The following is a 20,224-nucleotide window of genomic DNA, read 5'->3' as shown; positions in this document are numbered from 1 at the left end:
AGTAAAACAGACGTTTACTTAGCACCTACAAGGTACCAGGTAAAATTGTAGGCACAGTGAACAGCAAAGCTATAAAACAGAGACACTCCCTGCCCTCCAGAGTTCACCATCTTCTAAAAGATCTGCTCCTGTGCAGTGCTGGCTCTCAAACTTCAAGTGCTGCAGAATCACTTGTGGGAAAGGGGCTTGCTTTGTTTTATTTTATTTTTATTTTTAAGATTATCTCTATCTATCTGAAAGGCAGAGAGAGATTGATTGATTGATTGATTCCATTCACTGGTTCACTCCCCCAACAGCCACAGCAGCAGGGGCTGAAGCCAGGCGCCCGGAACTCCATCTGGGTTTCCCACCCGGTGGCAGGGACCACCATCCACTGCCTTCCCGGGCACATCAGCAGGCGGCTGGATCGCGAGCCGAGTAGCCAGGACTTGAACTGGCACTCAGACGTGGGCAAGTGTCCCAGTGCACAATGCTGCCCACCCAGGGAGCTTGCTGTGCGTGTGGACTTCCGACTCCTGGGATTCCACATTCTCAAAGTTCTCCAGAGGATTCTGGAGCAAGGGCGCGTGAGCACCTTTCTTTAAGGACCACTGCTGTAATGCACCCTCCTGGGACAGGAAGCTGGCCGTGGCATTTCCCTCCTTAGAACCCCTTGCGACTCTTCAGCACCTGCAGGGGAAGGGTCACGTCCTCCTGTTGACTCTTCACAAACTGGGCCTACTTTGAGCCTCGTCTTCAGCTTTGCCCCTGCCCGGCCCACATGGCCTCTCCCAACCACCGTCCGCCTGCTCCCATTGTCCCGTGCAGGTAGAGTCCCAGTTTCCTAGGCCACCCCACCAAGTGCTCAGGGAGTGCTGGAGTCCCTATCTGGCTCCAGGAGTCAATCACTATTAGCCTAAGACCATGGTTCTCAGCGTATGATCCCCAGACTAGTAGCACCAGGGACCTTGTTAGATTGCAGAGTCTCAGGACCCTTCCCAGACTTACTGAATGAACCACTATGGGGTGGGGAGAGCAGTTTGTTAAAGTTTATTTTTATTTATCTGGGGCCAGCGCTGTGGTGGAGCAGATAAAGTCGCCACCTGCAGTGCCGGCATCCTATATGGGTGTTGGTTCGAGGTGCAGTTGCTCCCCTTCCAATCCAGCTCTCTGCTGTGGCCTGGGAAAGCAGTAGAAGACGGCCCAAGTCCTTGGGCCCCTGCACCCACGTGGGAGACCTGAAAGAAAGCTGCCAGCTTCGGATCAGTGCAGCTCCAGCCATTGCAGCCATTTGGAGAGTGAACCGGTGGATGGATGATCTCCCCCCCACCCCACCTTTGCCTTTCAAATAAATAAATAAATCTTTTTAAAAAGAAAGGCAGAGTGACACACACAGATCGATCTCGCATCTTCTAGTTGCTCCTCAAACGCCTGAAATAGCCAAGGTTGGGCCAGGAGTCAGGAACTCCACACAGGTCACCTATGTAGGTATCAGGGACCCAAGTACTTGGACATCATTTGCTGACTCCCAGGGCGCACATCAGCAGGAAACTGGGCAGGAAGTGGATGTGAACTCAAACCCTGGCAAACCATATTGGATGTGGGCATCCCGAGAGGCAGTTGAATCCCTGTGCCAAATACTCACCCTACCTTTTTCTACAAAGGAAATTTTATCTAGCTGCATGGCCACCCAGGATAAAAGATCCCATTTCCTTTGAAGCTGGGTGTGGCCTTGGAACAAAGTGCTGGCCATTGAGATGTGAGAGCTCTCTGCTACTCTGGGTCTTCCCATTAAGGGAGGGACTGTGTTCTCCACTTTTGATTCAGCCTGTCGGCTGGACAACAGCTCAGCGGAGAGACCAAAACCGCAGCATGGTGGGTCAGCAAGGGAGAGCATGCCTGGCCAGGGAGCTGGGCGGCTGGTGCCTCCACTGTTCCGTGAGAAGATAAACATCTTTGTGCGTAGGTCACTGCTACTTGGGTCTTTGCTACAAAACCAAAATAAAGCCTGGCTGCTGTACTCGGCTGTAGGTTCCTAAGGAAAGTCTCCTGCGGAGTCTCTAGGAAAGGTTTCTCCTCCACGACGCAGACAGACAGAAGGGGAAGCAGATGGCTTCGTGTCCAGCCTCCTGCCAAGCAGCAGCTGTGTTAGCTGCCAGGGCTGAACAGAATCCCCCAGACCAGGCGACTCAAACAACGGAGACTTAACTTCCTCCGGCTCTGGAGGTTGCGAGTCCATGACAAAGGTGCTGGCAGGGCTGGCTCTCCCAGAACCTGGCTCCCTGACTGCTGTCCTCGGCTGGTCCCCACACGGCCTGTCCTCCACACACAAGCTCCTCCCTTTTTGTGTCCAAATTCCCTTTTCTTAGAAGGGCACCTGTCAGATTGGATAAGGGCTCACCCTAACTCCTCATTTTAACTGAATCACTTCTTTCAAGGTTCTATCTCCAAATACTGTTAGATTCTGAAATACTGGGGCGGGGGTGGTGTTGGGGCTTCCACACACCAATCTCGACAGGGACAGGCACAATTCAGTCCATACCACCAGCAATGTAGAAAATACAAGGACCTTGATGCCACTGTCAAGGTGCTTGATTAGTCAGCCCTGATTGGACTTCTTGTCTGACAGAATCAAGTTTCCCTGTTGTCTAAGCTGCCTTTGGTGGCATTGTCTGTGGCTTGCAGTCAGAGCCATCACCACCCAGGTATTGTGTGTTTGTTCAAGAGGTTCCCTCTGTCTCAAGAAACCTCCTTTCCATCCATGCTTGCACACATGGCTTCAGTGCCACCAGCTTGGGAGTGGCTCCTGAATCTGTCTTCCCCAAACAAATCCCCTGCCTTATACCAGAGTTCTTTGCCTGTGTGTCTTTCTCTCTAACCAGATCAGGGTCAGCATATGCACTGTACACCTGCTGCCCCAGTCCCCTCTCCCGCCCATGGCAGGCATTGCTAATCAATTCCTTTTTCCTGCTGGGAGTAGATCTAGTTTTTATAATCCTCTACACAGCACTCCAGGCAGCACCTGCCAATCAGCTGGAGGCAGCCCAAAAGAGATGAATCCCATCTGCCACAACTGCTAAGTCTCTGAGAGCAGGGCCTTGGTTTCTCTCATCTCGTTTTTGATTCACAGTTTTAATAATATGTGTTATCACTGTATGCTTCTGTTTCCGCTTAACTCCTGCAGCCGCCTTTGAGGCAGGTGCCATCATTATCCCACTTTTGCCATAGGAGGATTCTGAGGCTCTGAGAGACTGATAACTTGTTCAAGGTCACTCACATTTAAATGTAGCTACCTTCACTGACATTGACTAAGTACATCATCTGTCCATGGCTCTGGTGGACAGGGAATTCAGAGATCATTTTCTATTTCTAGTGGTATTCAAAACATATTATCTAGGGGGCTGGTACTGTGGCGTAGTGGGTAAAGCCACCACCTGTGGTGCCAGCATCCCACGTGGGTGCTGGTTCGAGTCCCAGCTGCTCCACTTCCGATCCAGCTCTCTGCTGTGGCCTGGGAAAGCAGTAGAAGATGGCCCAAGTCCTTGGGCCCCTGCACCCATGTGGGAGACCTGGAAGAAGCTCCTGGCTCCTGGCTTTGGATCAGCGCAGTCCGGCCATGGTGGCCAGTGGATGAAGACCTCTCCCTCCCTTCCTCTCTCCCTCCCTCTCTCTCCTTCTCTGTGTAACTCTGACTTTCAATAAATAAATAAATCTTTTAAAAAAGTATTGTCCTATCAGGCTTCACGGCAGTTTAGTGGTGTTTGCAGCTAGTCTAAGAATACTATAACTGCCCATTTTATAGATAAGAGAAACCGAGGCCCAAGGAAAGGAGAAGGCTTGCCAAAGCCAGTCACGGAGGTGCCGGAGCAAGAGACCACAGTTCATCCCCCGCTGAAACTCTGACTCCTGGCTTAGCCCAAGGGGTTAAGTGGGAGCTTTGATGTCCAGGGCAGAGTCAGGGATTGGCTCACACTCCTGGCCTCTTCCTGTTGGCCCTGCAAGCTGAGCTCACTCCCTGCTTTTGGGAGACTGGCAGGATGTAGGGCAGCAGGAGGGCGTGGCGGGAGAGCTGGGGCTAAGCAGAGGGAGAGAAAAAGAAAGCTGGTGGCTGGGAGCCTCTCCCTGCAGCTATGCTGAGCTGATCTGCCCAAGCCTCCAAACACAGTGCAATGCCTGGCACCGGCATGTCGCCGTCACCGTTCCCAGTGGCTTCCTCATTCCTAGCCTCATGTCTTCCTCATTGCACCTCTGATCAGGAGAGAGCTTTGGGGGGGTCATCGTTCCCACCAGAAAGAAAGCTGAGGCCAGGAGCAGTTCCCAGGGCTGAGGCGTCATGGGCCACTCAGAACCTCTCCAGCTGTCCTGGGTGGGACAGGCAGAGTGCACAGGTCCTGGGATTAAGGAACAAGGAACATGGGGCTTCAGATCCAGCCCAGTGCCAAAATCCAGGGTCTCCTACCACTCACTGTGTGACCACCTCAAGCTAGGCTCTGCACTTGAGTTGTCGTTTTTTCTTTTTAATTTATGAGAGAGAGAGAGAGAGACTCCCATCCAACGTTTCACTCCACAAGCGCCTGTCATAGCAGGGGCAGGAGGGGCAGGGCCAGAGCCAGGAACTCCACCCAATTCTCCCACGTGGGTGGCAGGAACCCAACCACTTCAGCCATCACTGCTGCCCCCCAGGAAGCTGGAATCAGAGCCAGGACTTAAACCTAGGCACTCTGGTTCAGGATGCAGGCATCTCAACCATGCCTTAACTTCTAGGCCAAACATCTGTCTCAACCCAGTTTAAAAAATCTGGATAATAGGAATGATGGTGGGGCTGGAGCTGTGGTTAAACCACTGCCTGCCATGCTGGCATCCTATATAGACACTGGCTGGTGTCCCAGCTGCTCCACTTCCAATCCAGTTCCCTGTTAATGCGCCTGGGAAGGCAGTAGAAGATGCTCCTAGTGCTTGGCCCCTGCCACCCACGTGGGAGCCCTGGATGAAGCTCCTGGTTCCTGGCTTCAGTCTGGTCCAGTGCTTGTGTTTGTGGTCATTTGAGGAGTGAACCAGCAGATGGAAGTGCGCGCTCTCTCTCTCTCTCTCTGCCTCTACCTCTCTGTAACTTTCAAAAAATTAAATAAATCTTTAAAAAAAAAAAAAAGGAGTAGTGGTACCCCCACCACGGTGAGGAATGAGAGAGTAAATGTGCTCAAGTGCTCAGTGCATAGCCACAGGAGGGACCTTGCCCACCTAGTATTCGCCCAAGAGATGTTAAACAGCCCAGGACCCAGAGACAGGGAGATGGTTGGTATTTGTTGAGCACTTCCTATGTGCCAGGAGCGCTTCTAAGTGCATTTAATCCTTACAGGTCATTGCGAGATCATACCAGTGTTGTGCCCACTTACAGACAGGGAACAGCCACAACTGGATGTGGGACTTGTCCGAGGTCACCACCCGCATAAAGTGGCAAAGCCAGGATTCAAACTCGGGCAGCCGTCGGGAGCTACGCGTTCTGCCTTCCTGAAGAGCGATGATGGATTTTAAATCATAGCTTGCCTGGGCACTCTACCGTGATGAAGCGCTTTCTACCACTCTCATCCCCCTCTCCCCAGGGCTGCCCGGGGAAGGGGCCACATTTGCCCCCATTCCTAGAGGGGTGGGGGCAGCAGGCTGTAAAGGCACTGATTTGCCTTGCCAAGGTTACACATCAAGGTCAATGACCTAAATAGGCCTGGAACTTGGGATTTTCCGAATTTGGACTCCAAATTTAAGAAACCCTTCCCCAGGCCCATTCAGCCGCCAAGCCCCCCTGACAGCTGGAGACCTTGAGACTTTCTCCCCAGCTGGAGGGTCCCAAGGCTGTGTCCTCCATCCCCTCCTCCCCGCCAGCAGATGGGAGGGACAGGAACTCCAGGGCTGGTGGAGTTTCCGATCAGGCAGGAAAAAGAACAAAGGAAAACCGGGTGGGGGTAGGGGGGCTGGAGGGGTGGCCAGGAGGGTAGCAGGAGCAGAGGGGACACTGCACCATGGAATATGAAGTCAAGAAAGGGAAGAAGGTAGGTGGGAGTTGGGGGGAGGCAGGGCAGAGTGTCGCCCCTGAAGCTGGGGAAAGGGAGAGCCTGGGGGAGGGGGAACAAGTGGCACAAACGCAGCCTTGCTCTCCTGTGCAGGGACCTTCCCTGCCACCCTTGGGCAGCCACACACTAAGCTGTTTCTCCACTCTCGGTGGCCTGTGCCGTCCTGGGAATGGGCCAATGGAGAAGGACCTTCCTGGGAAACTGATCCAGGGAGACCTGCTTCCCCGGGGGCTTCCTCTCAGCTTCTCAGGTGGAGGGGCAGACATACACCCAGCAGATCCACTCCTCTGCTCCCCACCACCCCTCCCAGGAGGGCCCCAGCAGGACAGTCCTGTGCCAGGGAGACTGCCTACCGTGCTCCAGCCTAGCCCTGCCCTCGGATCTCCTACAGGGCCCGCTCCCAAGGCCCCAGCCCGGGAGCCACCCTCTCCAGCCCCTGCCCCTCACCCCTTCATGCCTCACTCAGTTTTCCAGCCTGCTTCTCGGGGCATCTCACCTGGCTGTCTTTGGGGAGCTCCTCAGATTCCAGCCCCGCCCCCATCCCCACAGAGCCCTCTTCTTCTGGGAAGCCTGGGTCAGAGCTGTTCTAAAAGGCACCCATGTGAATCGCAGAGGACTCAGAAGTCAAGATTATTTGAGGGCACCTCAGAAAGTTCAAGGACAAATGGAGCTAAAAGCTAAGTTGATTTTGGTGCAAATTGTTTTTGAAATCCCTGCATATGAGGGCCTTCCAAAATGCTTCTAGAAAACGCATATTATGAAAAAACCTGCCTGGAAGCCTGCCACTCTAGAAGTTCCCCAGGCAGTTATAAAGGGCAGCCAGGGTGGGGGCTGGGACGCTGGCTGAGCCCCGGCTCCCGGCCTAGACGCCCACGGTCAGACTCAGGGGCTGTGGGATGGGGCCCGAGAACCTGTATTTATTTCTCTCAGGGTCCCAGGTGGAGACCTGCAGCAGCTGGTGCTGGACCCCAGGGTCCTGCTCAGAATTTGAGATCCAGATTGTATGGGTCTGGGCTGGGGCCCTGGATTTTCACCTTTAACTTGATCCGGGTCATTTCTACGCAGGTGTCCCTGGGTTCTACTTAAATGCACTTATTAGTCATTTGTAACTTTTAGGGAAGCACAGAAGACGGCCTGGCCAGCACCTGTGCACCTACCGCTCAGCCACACTGACTCCTAACTGACCCCGCTCACTCCTTGCACCTGGCAGGCAGGGGCTACACCATCACCTGGGTATTTAGGATGCAGGCTTTGGAGCAGGACCGCCCAGGGTGAACTACTGGCTTCACTACTACTAGCTGGTGACTATCAGTTAGTGCCCTCTCTAGGACTCGGTTTCTCCATCTGTGAAGTGGAACTCATAGAGGTGCCCCTTCCACAGAGCTGTCGAGAGAATCACGTGAGGCCCTGTAAGCAGCACAGCGAGCGTGGGGCGCGCTCAGCCCGGGCAACCACTGTTACCATGGTTACTCTGCACCCTCCCAGGCCTTTGTCTCTCCCATCCGAAGACTGGTGTTCCCCAAGGCCGGGCGCCGCCAGGCAGCCTGCCGGACCAGCGTGAGCCGCCGGCCACTGCACTCCCTGCCCCTTTATCCTCCCGACTACCTCATCGACCCCCAGATTCTGCTGTGTGACTACCTGGAGAAGGAGGTCAAGGTGCGTGTGGGAACGACCTTGGGGTCAGGAGGGACCTGCCTGTCCTCCATACCGGCTCTTGGGCCACCCTATCTCTCGCGGGGGAAGCTGCAGCTGTGTTCATATAGGCCTCTGCCCCTGCCTTATGCCGGGGGTCCTTAGTGAGGGACCCCCATCTACCATATGGGGCTCCAACTTCCACCCAGGGGAGAGTGGCGGGGAGCAGACCCCCTGCACCTCCCCAGGCCACTCTGCCCCAGCTGGGGACTGAGTCTCCAAGGGCACTATTTCTGTTTGTGAATCCTGCGAAGGAGCAGGGGGCACTCCTCATTCAGCGTTGCCAGGCTTAGCAAATAACAGGCCGCCTAGGTAATCCTGAATTTCACATAAGCAATGGATACTATCCCAGTATGTCCCAAATATCACATGGCACTCAAAGCACCACAAAACTGAGAGAGAAAAACAGTCGTTGTTATCTGAAATTCAGATTTAACTGTCAGCCCTGCACAGAGAGAAAAGCTAGGCAAGCTACTTAAAGTTGAGGGCTGAAGTTTCACAGGAAATCAGAAGAGAAGGGATTTGGTTGGTAGAACGCACCTGCCAGAAATTAATGAAAAAGTTCATTCTTAGCACAAGACTGAAGGCAATGCTTTTCTGGCTCCAAGCATCTCCTCCCAACAAGATGCTGGGCTGAGGCCGGCGCCGCGGCTCACTAGGCTAATCCTCCACCTTGTGGCGCCAGCACACAGGGTTCTAGTCCCAGTCGGGGCACCGGATTCTGTCCTGGTTGCCCCTCTTCCAGGCCAGCTCTCTGCTTTGGCCCGGGAGGGCCGTGGAGGATGGCCCAAGTCCTTGGCCCTGCACCCGCATGGGAGACCAGGAGAAGCACCTGGCTCCTGCCATCGGATCAACGCGGTGTGCCGGCCGCAGCGGCCATTGGAGGGTGAACCAGCGGTAAAGGAAGACCTTTCTCTCTCTCTCTCTCTCTCTCTCACTCACTGTCCACTCTGCCTGTCAAAAAAAAAAAAAAAAAAATGCTGGGCTGATTCTACAACCTTCTTCCCTTTCCACTGGGCTCTACACCAGAACAGGACAGAGAACAAGTGACTTGTGGTCACCTGGACCCCGACGCCTCTCTGGCCAGGAGGAAACACACAGGCCGGCACTTGTTGCAGGCAGCGAGCATGACTTCCGCTTCGCTCTGGAAGCGCACGCTATAGGACGCTATGTTCAGTTTTCAAATTAGCCTCGTCATGCCTCGGTTTTTTCTCATTCTTAAAGCAAGGATGAATGAGGCTCAGAACTGTGTCCGGCTTCTATTAAGAGCTTAATAAACATGGCCAAGCTATTATTAACTCAGATGTTCCTAGTCTACCGGCCCTGTGACGGCGAGGGGGCTCCGGGTGACGTCCCTGTGCCCTGCTCCTACCCCCTTTCCCATCCAGTTCCTGGGCCACCTCACCTGGGTGACTTCCTCCCTGAACCCTTCGAGCCGGGACGAGCTCCTGCAGCTTCTGGACACGGCCAGGGTGAGACTGTGGGAAGGGAGGGCTGGGTGGCGCCCGCGGCTCCCTTTCCCGCGCCCCGAGCACTCAGGAGCCCCGACGCCCCCACCCTGCAGCAGCTGAAGGAGCTGCCGCTGAAGACCACGGCGGAGCAGGACAGCATCCTGAGCCTGTCGGCCCGCTGCCTGCTGCTCACCTGGCGCGACAACGAGGAGCTCATCCTGCGCATCCCCACGCACGAGATCGCCGCCGCCTCCTACCTGCAGGACGACGCGCTGCACCTGCTAGTGCTTAAGACCGGTATAAGGGGCGGGGCCTGGCGGCGGCGGGGGAGGGGGGGGAGCAGAAGTGAGGGGAAGAATCTTGGGTGTAGGCGTGACCTGCGGCTGGGCGCGGGCCTCAGACTGGGAGAGCAGACGATGGCAAAGGCCTGACCACTCTACCCTGAGACGAAGGGCAGGCTGAAAAAGACAGTTGCAAGAAGGCAAAGCCTGAGGTTGGGGCTGATCCACCATCCGGAGGCCAAATGAGGAGCCAGGGGAGCATGGACAGGCCTAGGGGCCGGATCTGGCCCAGGAAGAGTCAGGCATAGGAGCAGATCCGAAGTTAAGGGCGGAGTCTGTCTATGGGTGGCGTCTAGATTGGGGGACAGTCTTGGGTGGAGCCTAGCTAGGGTGGAGTCCAGGTTGGGGGTGGGGTGTGTCTAGGGCGGGGTCTGAGCCATGACCAAGGTCTGGCCTAGAAACTCTGGCTTACGCTCAGAACCCAGGTTAAGGGCGGAGTCAGGCAAGGGGCGTGGTCTAGAGGGGGGGAGGAGTCTGGGACCCGGTCTGACCTACAGGCGGAGACCTAAGTGGGCTGTGGCTGACATCAGTCTAGGGGACAGGGTGGGCAGGGTTGAAGACAGTGGGTAAATCTGATCCAAGCAAGGCCAGGATCCTAATTTAGGCTCCAATGTAGAGGGACAGCCTGACCACCACCCTCAGGTCAGAGGGCAGGTCTGTGTCGAGGGCCAGGGGGGTGGTTGGAATTGCATAGCCTCGGAGAAGTCCAAGCCAGGGGTGAAGCCTAAAGGGGGAGGGGGCGGCGCCCGAACGCAAGCGAAGCTGGGCGGCAACGGGCTGTGCTATGTCGAATCCTGAATCCAGGGGTAGGCCTGAGGCCCGGGGTGGCTGGAGACCCTGAGCAGCGGGGTCGGATCCTCCAGCTGACCTCGGCTGATGTCCCAACCTTGCCCCCGGCCTCTCCTAGGTCTGGGCGTGGACCCAGTGCCCGCAGGCGTGGATGCCAGCCCCGGCGGTGCGGGGCGCGACCCGGGCCCACCAGGCGCAGCGCCCGAGAAGCGGCGGGTGGGCACGGCGGAGCGGCGCCACACCATCTGCAGCCTGGACTGGCGCGTGGCGTGGGGCGGGGGCGCGGGCGCCGAGGCCCGGGCAGGCGGCGGCGGCGGCAGCCTGGAGCGGCAGCGCGCCGGGACGCGGGCGTCGGGCAGCTGGGAGCGGCGGCAGACGTTCAGCGGCAGCTGGGAGCGGCGGCACGCGGGCAAGCCGGGCGGCAGCTGGGAGCGCAGGCAGGCGGGCGGCGGCGGCAGCTGGGAGCGGCGCCACCCGGGGCCCAACCCGCTGGACCCGCAGGACCCCAGTCCCGACGCGTACTGCAACCTGGTCATCCTGGCTGTAGCGGACAGGGTGAGCCTGAGCGCACCGACTTCTCCCTCTCTGGCCCCCACCCCGCCCGGTTCTCTGGGTTCTTGGGGTCTGCCCCGGAAGACCACACCCGGGACTTCGGTGGCCACAGTCCAGTCCTGGACACCTCCCCGGGGGTTCCTCAATGGAACTAAAACTCAAAACGTCGGATAGCCGGGCTAACTCCCTCGTCCAGCCCTGCTGCTTCCCAGTGCTGTAGCTGTCCCTGCTGTCTCTGTAGCCATCACCAAGCCAGGAATCACCGGTCACTAAGCTAGAGGCAACCCGCACCGGGGCGGGACAGCAATAACTGTTGAATTCTCACAGCCACCAGAGCAGCACATATGACGACCATCCCCATTCTGTAGACAAGGAACCCGGGACCCTCTGGTTAAATAACCTGTGCAAGGCTGCACAGGAAGCAGGTGCTGATTTCCAGCCTGAAACCCGGGAAGGGCAGAGCTGGTGCTCCCGGGAGCCGAGGCGGCCACTGAGGCAGACCCCCTACTGCGTCCTTGCGGTGTGGACGTGGACCCCTCCCCATTCACCCTGGCTTCAACTCACTGGGCCGTGTTGAGTACCAACTACATGCTGGGCGCTGGGCTGGTGCCGTGGGGGCTGAGGGCACAAGACGTCATGGGGCTGGTCTTGGGGAGCTCACAGTCCAGCACGCGCCTCTCATTCCTCAGCCTCCCAAGCTTCTCTGACCAGTGGCCAGCGGCTCCCTGTCTATGGGAACGGTGCTGAGCAAACCGGAGGGGCAGGTGGATAATATGCAGGACACTGGGGCACTACAGCTGCCCCCAGCCCTGGAAATGCTCTCACCTGACACCAGCTTCCTCCTCCCCTGGTCCTTCCGCCTCCCTGGGCCTTCTCAGGAGCTGGTCTCTCCTCTCCTCTCCAGCTTCGGACCACTGGAGTGCCCCAGGCTTGCTCTCTGCCCCTCTTCTCTCCTTTGTCAACACTGTTCTGGATGAGGTCCACTCCCATGCCTTAAAAACCCTGAGAATTCCCCAGAATGCACCTTTCACCTAATCTCCATTCAGCTCTTGACAGTTCCAAAGCTGAGTCCACAAGCTCCCCCACGCCGTGAAAAACCCGCTGTTACGACTCCCTTGCTCTCCCCATGACACCTAATGGCAGCTTCAGCCTTGCATTGCCGTGGTGGAAACCTTGCAGTGAACTTTAACACCTCTCTCCCTCTCCCTCCCTCTCTCTCATTCACACACACACTCAGCCACCACACCCACCTCTCAGCCCCATCCCTTCCTACCCTCTCGCTTTATTCTACTCCAGCCAGGCTGACCTCATTCTAGAATGCAAGAAGCCTGCGTGTTCCAGGTGCATCTAGACCTGGGCCTCGCAGTGGACACCAGTGGGTAAATGAGCACAAGTCCTAGTGTGAGACCTTGTGATGGGGACCAAGACGATGAAAAGCAGCTTCCAGGAAGGGTGAATGGGGGGAGGGGACCCCTTTTGAACAGAGAAGCGAGTTTGTGCCATTTAACTGGGAGCCTGCAGCTGAGGAAGAAGGAAACCAGATTCCAGACAGATGCAGCCGTGGGCTTTGTTTGTCCTACTGTACACGAGGGCTTTGCCTACAGGTCTGGCCCAGTGCCTGCTGCATGAGAGGATGGAGAGATGAGTAAATAGTCACTTCTGGGGGGGAGGGGTTTGAGCCTCTGGCCTCCCATCTGAGGCACTGCAATCCCAGGAAGGGTACAGGAGCAAGAGTCACAAAACCTGCCTGTCACTGTTATGCCATGAACCTGCTCTGTGAGCCTGGGTGGGTCACTTACCCTCTCTGAGCCACGGTGTCTTTATAGAGTGAGGGTCCTCTCTGCTCTGCCTGACCTGTAGGGCTACTATAAGGATCAATCTTTGGTTGATGGTAGCATACCCCACTATTCCAGAATGCTCACCCTGAGTTACGACTTAATTTACATCATGGGCTCTTATAGATATAAAATAGGAATAGCATGAGGATGGTCTTTCCATCAGTTATTGTCTTTCTTTGTCTGTTGCTTAAAGATATGATGAAGTAAATGTCTCAAAAAGTTTGCATCCAAGAACTTGAACTCCTTCTACCCAGAGACTGGCATTTATGTATTCATCCCACTTCGGTTTGTGCACTGGGTACCAGGAAGCTCCTATCTAGACACAGCATCCCATAGTAGAACTATGTTGATTATTTCTCCTCTGGCAGATCACTTCCCCTCTTGGGTCCTCAACCTCCACATTTAAATTTAATTAGGGCTCACTTTAGATAAGCTTCAGGAGGATCTAGCAGTCCCCTTTTAAACAGGTGCTAAGAGCCAGACAGCGACCATAGGATCTTGACAGGTGATGTGAACGGGTGTGTGAGTGAGAGGGAGGGAGGGAGGAAACAGGGACAGCCGGCAGCGGTGCGGCCTGACCCTTCCCCTTCTCTGGGCCAGGACGCCGCCGAGGAGTCCTGCGCACTCATCTGCCAAGTCTTCCAGATCATCTACGGGGACCAGAGCATCGAGTGCGTGGACCGGGCTGGCTACCACTACACATCCACACCCGAACGCCCATGGCTCTGCAGCCGCAGTGAGTACCTGGCCTCCTCGCCTGCGCCGAGCCGAGACATCCCGAGAGGCCCCCGCCGCAGCTGTAGTGCGCCACGGTGTGTAGCTAGAACGCCAAGTCAAACCTGGCGTCCTCAAAGACGCTCAGGGTGCCAAGTTCAGGCGGAGCCTCGCAGGTGGATGTTCCTCCCTGTTGTGCGGAAACCCAGGCACGTACGTGTGTGCTTACTGCGATGCCCAGGCTGAGGCGAAAGCCTCTAACTGCAGCTGCCTTCACGGCCATGGAGTGAATTCCCCTCCTGCCTCCGCCGCTGCCCCCTGCAGCCCGGCCCGCTGTGTGGCTGCAGCACCCAGGGGCTGCCTCTTCTCTCCTGAAGACCCTCCCACCTGTGCAGCGGGGGAGTTAGGGATCCCCCGGGGATGACAGGCAAATGAATGAGGTCATTCAGCAACAGACATGTGTTGAGAATCTACTACCTCCAGCCCATGCCCAACCTCCAGGGCACACTGGTGAGCAGAAGCAGCTGTGGCCCCGCCCCTAGAACGCTCAGGTTATAGAGCGTGCCAGCGCTATAGAGCGTGAGGCAGCTGCCAGCGATTCAGGGCTTGTCATGGATGGGGCCGTGAGAACTGGGCTCACCTGGGCAGTCAGTGGGAGGCAATGGGTGCAGTGAGCCGAGGTCAGGAGGCCGGGGCAGGTTCATGCACCTGCGAAGTGATGGCCAGGAGAAAGTTCTGTGTCCATAGTGCTTCCTCTTCACACACACACAGCTCGCAAGAATCTCCCTCACCTGTTCCTTCCTCTGCCTCCCCAAGGCGCCATGAGGCAGGTAGGAAGCTGCTTCGTCAGGAGCCTGGGGGAGGTGCCCAGAGCGGCTGCGCTGGTGCCAGGCAGGACCCCACCCAACATGAAGGCTGAGGTCGGGGCCCCGGGGGCTGGGCGTGCTGGGCTCTGCTGTGCCGCCCCTGACGGTGCCTCTGTCTGCCGGACCCAGGTGAGAGCTGCCACACGGACGGGACCTACGCCTACGACGCCGACTTCAGCTGCTGCAGCTCCTTGTAGGTGCCGCCCCCGACTCCCCGCACTCACGGTCAGGCTAGAGAGGGTAGCAGGGAAGGACCGAACTGGCCCTGTGCTGAGACGTGGGCACTGCGGGTGGGAGGTAAGCGGGGTCCCGGACTCTGGGGAGCTTCCAGACCCCTGAGAGACGGACGCAGGGGTCACCAGAACCCAGCCCTGGGTCCACATGGCCCAGTCATCCCGGCAAGGGACCTGCAGAGTCCAAGTCACAACTGACGTCAAAAAATTGTGCCGGTTGGCTCTTGTTTGGGTCCCATGTAATAGAAAACCATGGAAAAGGGTAGCTTATTCAAGACAGGGCAGGCGTTCCGGGCAGTTTTAAAGCGCTTTGCTGGAATTCCCACCACTGACGTCTGCTTCCACCTCATTGGTTGGAACTTGGTCACGTGCCCAGCACGTAAGGCTGGAAAACAGGATTTTAAACTGTCTGGGGGGAACACGGCCGGGCACTGGTTAGGTGACCATCCCCCCGGGTGGCCCAGGGCTTCCCGGGACGCAGGATTTTCTGTGCTAAACTAAAACGTCCAGGACAAACCAGCACAAGAGGTTACCCTTGTGGGTCTAAGGACTTGGGGTTGGAAAACATCCTTCTCTGTCAGTGATATAAGCCCTATTATCTTTTTAGTGGCAACAGAATTACCCTTTTTTTTTAAAAAAAAAAAAGCATAAACATATATGTACGTATGTATTTGAAAAGCAGAAAGAGATCTTCCATCCACTGGTTCACTCCCCAAATGGCCACAGTGGCCAGGGCTGGGCCAGGCAGGGGCCGGGAGCTTCTTCTGGGTCCCCCACATGGGTGCAGGGGCCCAAGGACTTGAGCCATCCTCTGCTGCTTTCCCAGGTGCATTAGCAGGGAGCTGGATCAGAAGTGAAGCAATGGGGACTCAACCGCTGCTCATATGAGACGCTGGCGTCACAGGCAGCGGCTTAACCCTCTGCGCCACAACACTGCCCCTAGCCTTTCTTCTTAGTCCCATGTGCCCTAGTCTGTGAACAGCCTGGTGTCTGTGGAGAGAGGGACGCCGTGAGGGGGCTGATGCCCAGCTTGCATGTGCCGAGTGCTGCTCCTTAGGCACCGCGTTTCAGAAACCAACATGGCGGCGGCGGCATGCCAGCGGCTCCCGTTTGCTGCCTGCATGGCAGGACTCCATGCGATTCCCAAAGATGAACGCTTCTCATTCCCACAGTGACACCAAGTTTTACCATCCGTTTTCAGATTGAGGAATAGAGAAACAAGCATTAAGTTTCCCTAGGACCAGTGGCTCATGAGTTGTAGGATTGAACACAAACAGGCTGGCTTCAGGGCCCACACCTGGAATCACGAAGCTACATGGAGAGGGTTCTGGAACAACGCCGGCACCAGGAGGCGTGAGCCCACGGCGGACTCGTTTTCTTAAGATGTGTTTATTTATTTGAAAGAGAGAGACGGAGAGACAGAGACAGAGAAAGATCTTCTGTCCTCTGGTTCACTCCCCAAATGGCTGAAGCCAACAGCCAAGAACTCCTTCCCAGTCTCCCACAGGAAGGAACCCAAGCACTTGGGCCATCACCTGCTGCCTACCCTGGCACATGTGCAGGAAGCTGGATCAGAAGCAGAGCAGCTGGGACTCGAACCAGCAACTCTGGTATGGGAAGCCAGCTTCTCAAGTGGCGACTTAGCCCACTGTGCCACGATGACGCCTCCCCACCCCGCCCAGCTAAGGCTAATGTGTAACTAAGCAATATTTCTTGAGTTCCTTCTACCTGCCTGGCACTGAGCTGTGTGCCGGGGCTACAGCAGGAAAGACAGAGGCCAAGGCCTGTGCTTGGCACACAGTATGTTCTCAGGAAACAAAACCCTGTAGCCAAGTTCACCGTCTAGAGCAGGAAGCCACGAAGTCACTATTTAATGGTTACCAGCCCTAATGGTCATGCGCACTCCAGAGAAGTTCGGGGTGCTGCCAGAGGGGCTGAGGGAGACCCCACCTCATCCAACACTTGAGCCAAGACCTGGAGGATGAAAGAGGGAAGAGCACTCCAGCAGAGGGAACGGCATGGGCAAGGACCCGAGGCGTTTGATGCACAGGCGGGTGGCCGCTGTGGCTGCGGCAGAGGCTGTTAGGGCCGGAGGGCCGGGAAGGCCTTGCACGTCGTGGGTTCCCTGCCAGGCTCCGTGAGCACACTGAGCCAGTCTCAGGGGGGTCAGGGAATGCTTTCCTGGGGAGAGGACGTTTAGGGGCAAATGATGAGCAAGGGTTGGCTTAAGCAAAAGGTGAGGGGAGAGCATGTGCAAAGGCCCAGAGGTGAGGAGGTGGGTGGAGTATTAGAGCGAAAAGGAGAAGGTGGCACCAGAGCAGGGGGAGGCCTGGGAGGTGGCCAGGGGCCAGTCATGCAGGGGTGCGGGAGGCCAGAATGGGAGCAGCAGTAGCCGTGGCCATCCACCTTCAGCCGGCTCAGGGCAGGGGGTGGGGGGTGAGGGCGAGTGAGGGCTCCTTTCCTCCTGTCCCCGCAGCAACGGCTCCCAGGACACGTTTGAAGCCTGTTACAGCGGCACGTCCACACCCTCCTTCCACGGCTCCCATTGCAGCAGCAGTGACCACAGCGGCCTGGGCCTGGAGCAGCTGCAGGATTACATGGTCACGGTGAGCTGGGGCAGGCAGTGGGAACAGCGTGGGCAAAGGCCCAGAGGTGGGAGTGCCCCTGGGCACATCCAGGAGTCAGGCATCGTCCTGGACAAACCAGAGCGGAAGACTTCAGAGCTCAGGGCAGAGACGAGGTAAGGCGGTCACCGAGCCCACTGGGAGAGGACCTGAGATGGCTGCTGGGAGAGGACCCGAGGTGGCCGCTGGGAGAAGACCTGAGCGCTGGCCACTGGCATGGGCTGCATGCTTGCCGTCCAGCAGACCCTGTGCAAGCACCTTCCGTGTGTCCCCAGCAGCCCTATCACGGGCCCCACTTTGCAGCTGGGGTGGGCAGGGGCCAGGGAGGCCGTCACCTGCCCAGGAGTGCAGAGCTGGCCGATGACAGGCCAGGATCTGAACTAGGCAGCTTGAGTCCACACCCCAGCGCGTCTGGGTGTGCCTCAAGCCGGCCGTGTGGCGAGGAGGATCGGGCCAGAGCTGCCCCCTCGTGAGGGCTCCGGCCAGGTCTGGTGGGCAGAGGTCGGGCGTGGTGCCTCCCTGGGCTTGACTGCCAGTGGTGTCGTCTGCAGCTGCGGAGCAAGCTGGGGCCCCCCGAGATCCAGCAGTTTGCCGTGCTGCTGCGGGAGTACCGGCTGGGGCTGCCCATCCAGGACTATTGCGCCGGCCTGCTGAAGCTCTACGGGGACCGGCGCAAGTTCCTCCTCCTTGGTGAGCCCCCGCCCCCAGGGTCAGCGGAGGCCCCTCCTCCTCCTCCGTGCCTGTCCCAGCCAAGGTCCTTATCCTGCAGCCTGTGGTGAGGGCGAGAGCATACGATCCCTGGGGCAGGTGAGGCTGGGGTGCACAGAACCAGGCGGCTGAGAAAGCACCGGGCAGTCATTTCCTCTTCACAGCGAAGCCAGGAGACCAGGGATTCTCCCCATCTCACCCCACGAGGAAGCTGAGGCTCAGAGAGGCTGGGGAACTTGCCCGAGGTCACACAGCCAGCAACAGCAGGAACGCTAACGGTCCTAAGCTAGCATGTGTGTGGCAGTCACTGCGTCATCTCACTGAGTGTCCCCAGTTCTGGGAAGCAGATGCGAGAATTGTCCCTTGACCCCCTTGTGCACCAGGAAACCGAGGCCTGGAGCAGTCACACAGCTGGGAAGCAGGGACAGAGAGAGCACCTACTGTGTATGGCTCCCCTGTGCTAGCACCTTGCTGTGTAATCCCCGGATGCCCTGCAGCCCTGCCCTCCTGGAACAGGTGCAGGTACTCTCACAGCTGCAGGCAGTGAGGCTCAAAGCAGTTCACAGAGCTAGAAAATGGGGCCAGGGCGGCCGTAGTTAATAACCCGTGGGCGCGAGTGAGCATTGACCGCCTGCCCAGCCTTCCTCGCTGTCCACCGCTCCGACCGAGGGGCCCTGGGCAGAGCACACAGCAGTGGGGACTGGAACTGGGGGCTCGCGAGGGGCCGCAGGCCCCCGGGGAATCAGCCTGCCTTGTGGCTGCAGGGATGCGGCCCTTCATCCCCGACCAGGACATCGGCTACTTCGAGGGCTTCCTGGAGGGCGTGGGCATCCGCGAGGGCGGCATCCTCACCGACAGCTTCGGCCGCATCAAGCGCAGCATGAGCTCCACGTCGGCGTCGGCCGTGCGCAGCTACGACGAGGCGGCGCAGAGGCCCGAGGCGCAGGCCTTCCACCGGCTGCTGGTAGACATCACGCACGACATCGAGGCGCTGGCCCCCGACGACGACGACGCCCAGGGCGCGGGCGACGCGGCTGAAGACAACTACCTGTAGCCGCCTTCCAAGAAGAGAGCTCGCAAGGGGAGCGGCCCTGCAGCCTGCCTGTCCGAGTCGCAGTCATTATTGCCCGGGGTCCCCGGCCCCAGGGTCCCTCCCCCAAGTGCTACCCCAGCTGCCCGGGACCTCGTCTCTGTGCTGGGACTCGGGTCCTTGCAGTACCGAGAGTGTCCTGCAGGGGGCGGACGAGGCCGGACTCTACCCTCTGCCAACCCTTAGGCCCTACTTTGGTCTCCACAGTCCCAGATCCCAGGAGCCCCCCTCCTCCCCGATACCCCCAGGGAGAGGGCTGAGGAGTGGGCTCCAGCTGCTGGCAGATGGAGAAAAGAATTCTCAGAGCCGAGGGCACCCTTGTCCTAATTTCAGGAGGGGACTTCAAAAAGTTTGTAGAAAATGGAATTAAAAGATATTTATTTTGGAGCAAAAGAATTTTGAGATTCATGAATGCTCTTTTAACAATGTGCATTTTCCCTGAACTCTTTGAAGACCTGTCACATGCACAGATTTTTTTTTAATTTTGCACCAAAGTAAACTTAATCTTTTAATTCCATTTTCCATGTACTTTTTGAAGTTACCCTCATTATAGACTGGAAAACTCAGGTTCAAGAACAGAGAAACAGACATGAGGGAATCTCAGGATTGCCCTTAGATACTGCCCTAAACTGCCCAGCTAAATGGAGGGTCTTTATAAGGTGCTGGTAGCAGGGTCTCCCCTGGCTGCTGGCAGGAGTTGCGTTGTCAGTGTGGAGCAGAGCTTTCCCTCCAGTGGGGCCTGACTCAGGGAGTGTGGGGTCCCCGTCTTGGCCCTGAGACTGAGCCAGTTGCTTGTTCAGATCTTGGATCTGGAGCCGGGATTTGGGGATTTGGAGATCTCAGGTTTGGAGCCAGGCAGGTCCAGGGCTCCTGTCCTCTGGGAGCTTCCTATTTCTTCATGTGTCCAGTGAGGGCAGCCCCACCTGCCACATGGGGTGGTCACGGGGGTTAATGAAGATTGAGACCACAGTGTTCAATAAATGTTGCTCCCTTACACGTTGAACACTTTCAGACTCAGTTTACCTGATCTGCCTGGGAGAAATAGGATGGGAACTTGGGCATTAAGGAGATGGTCAGGGGAGAAGAAACAGAAGTCAGCCATCCTTACCGCCTGGCTCTGTGTCCAGCCCTAAGCTGAAAATCCCCAAGGCCCCACAGCCTGCTGCCCTGGGCCTAGGTAACCAAAGAAATCTGATGACGGGGTCGGAGAGGACGAAGCCAGGGCCAGGACAGCAGCTGCACAGCCAGAATAAAGCCTGGGAGGGTTAAAGGGACAAGACCT

At 57.2% G+C, this 20,224-nt stretch overlaps 1 protein-coding gene across 1 annotated transcript; it reads left to right on the top strand.

Moving 5' to 3' along the window:
* Positions 1 to 5,919: 5,919 nt before the first annotated feature.
* Positions 5,920 to 19,945, top strand: CCM2L (CCM2 like scaffold protein). Its single transcript, XM_017341701.3, has 10 exons — positions 5,920 to 6,023; positions 7,530 to 7,700; positions 9,125 to 9,208; positions 9,301 to 9,484; positions 10,436 to 10,872; positions 13,308 to 13,443; positions 14,417 to 14,480; positions 16,997 to 17,126; positions 17,696 to 17,834; positions 18,617 to 19,945. The coding sequence occupies exons 1-10, from the start codon at positions 5,994 to 5,996 to the stop codon at positions 18,904 to 18,906; spliced, it is 1,665 nt and encodes a 554-aa protein (XP_017197190.2). The 5' UTR covers positions 5,920 to 5,993; the 3' UTR covers positions 18,907 to 19,945.
* Positions 19,946 to 20,224: the final 279 nt, after the last annotated feature.

This window comes from Oryctolagus cuniculus, chromosome 11, assembly GCF_964237555.1.
Source record: "Oryctolagus cuniculus chromosome 11, mOryCun1.1, whole genome shotgun sequence".
Classification (NCBI taxonomy): domain Eukaryota; kingdom Metazoa; phylum Chordata; class Mammalia; order Lagomorpha; family Leporidae; genus Oryctolagus; species Oryctolagus cuniculus.
The sequence above is the reverse complement of the archived record's forward strand: the minus strand, read 5'-3'. Positions and strand labels throughout refer to the sequence as shown.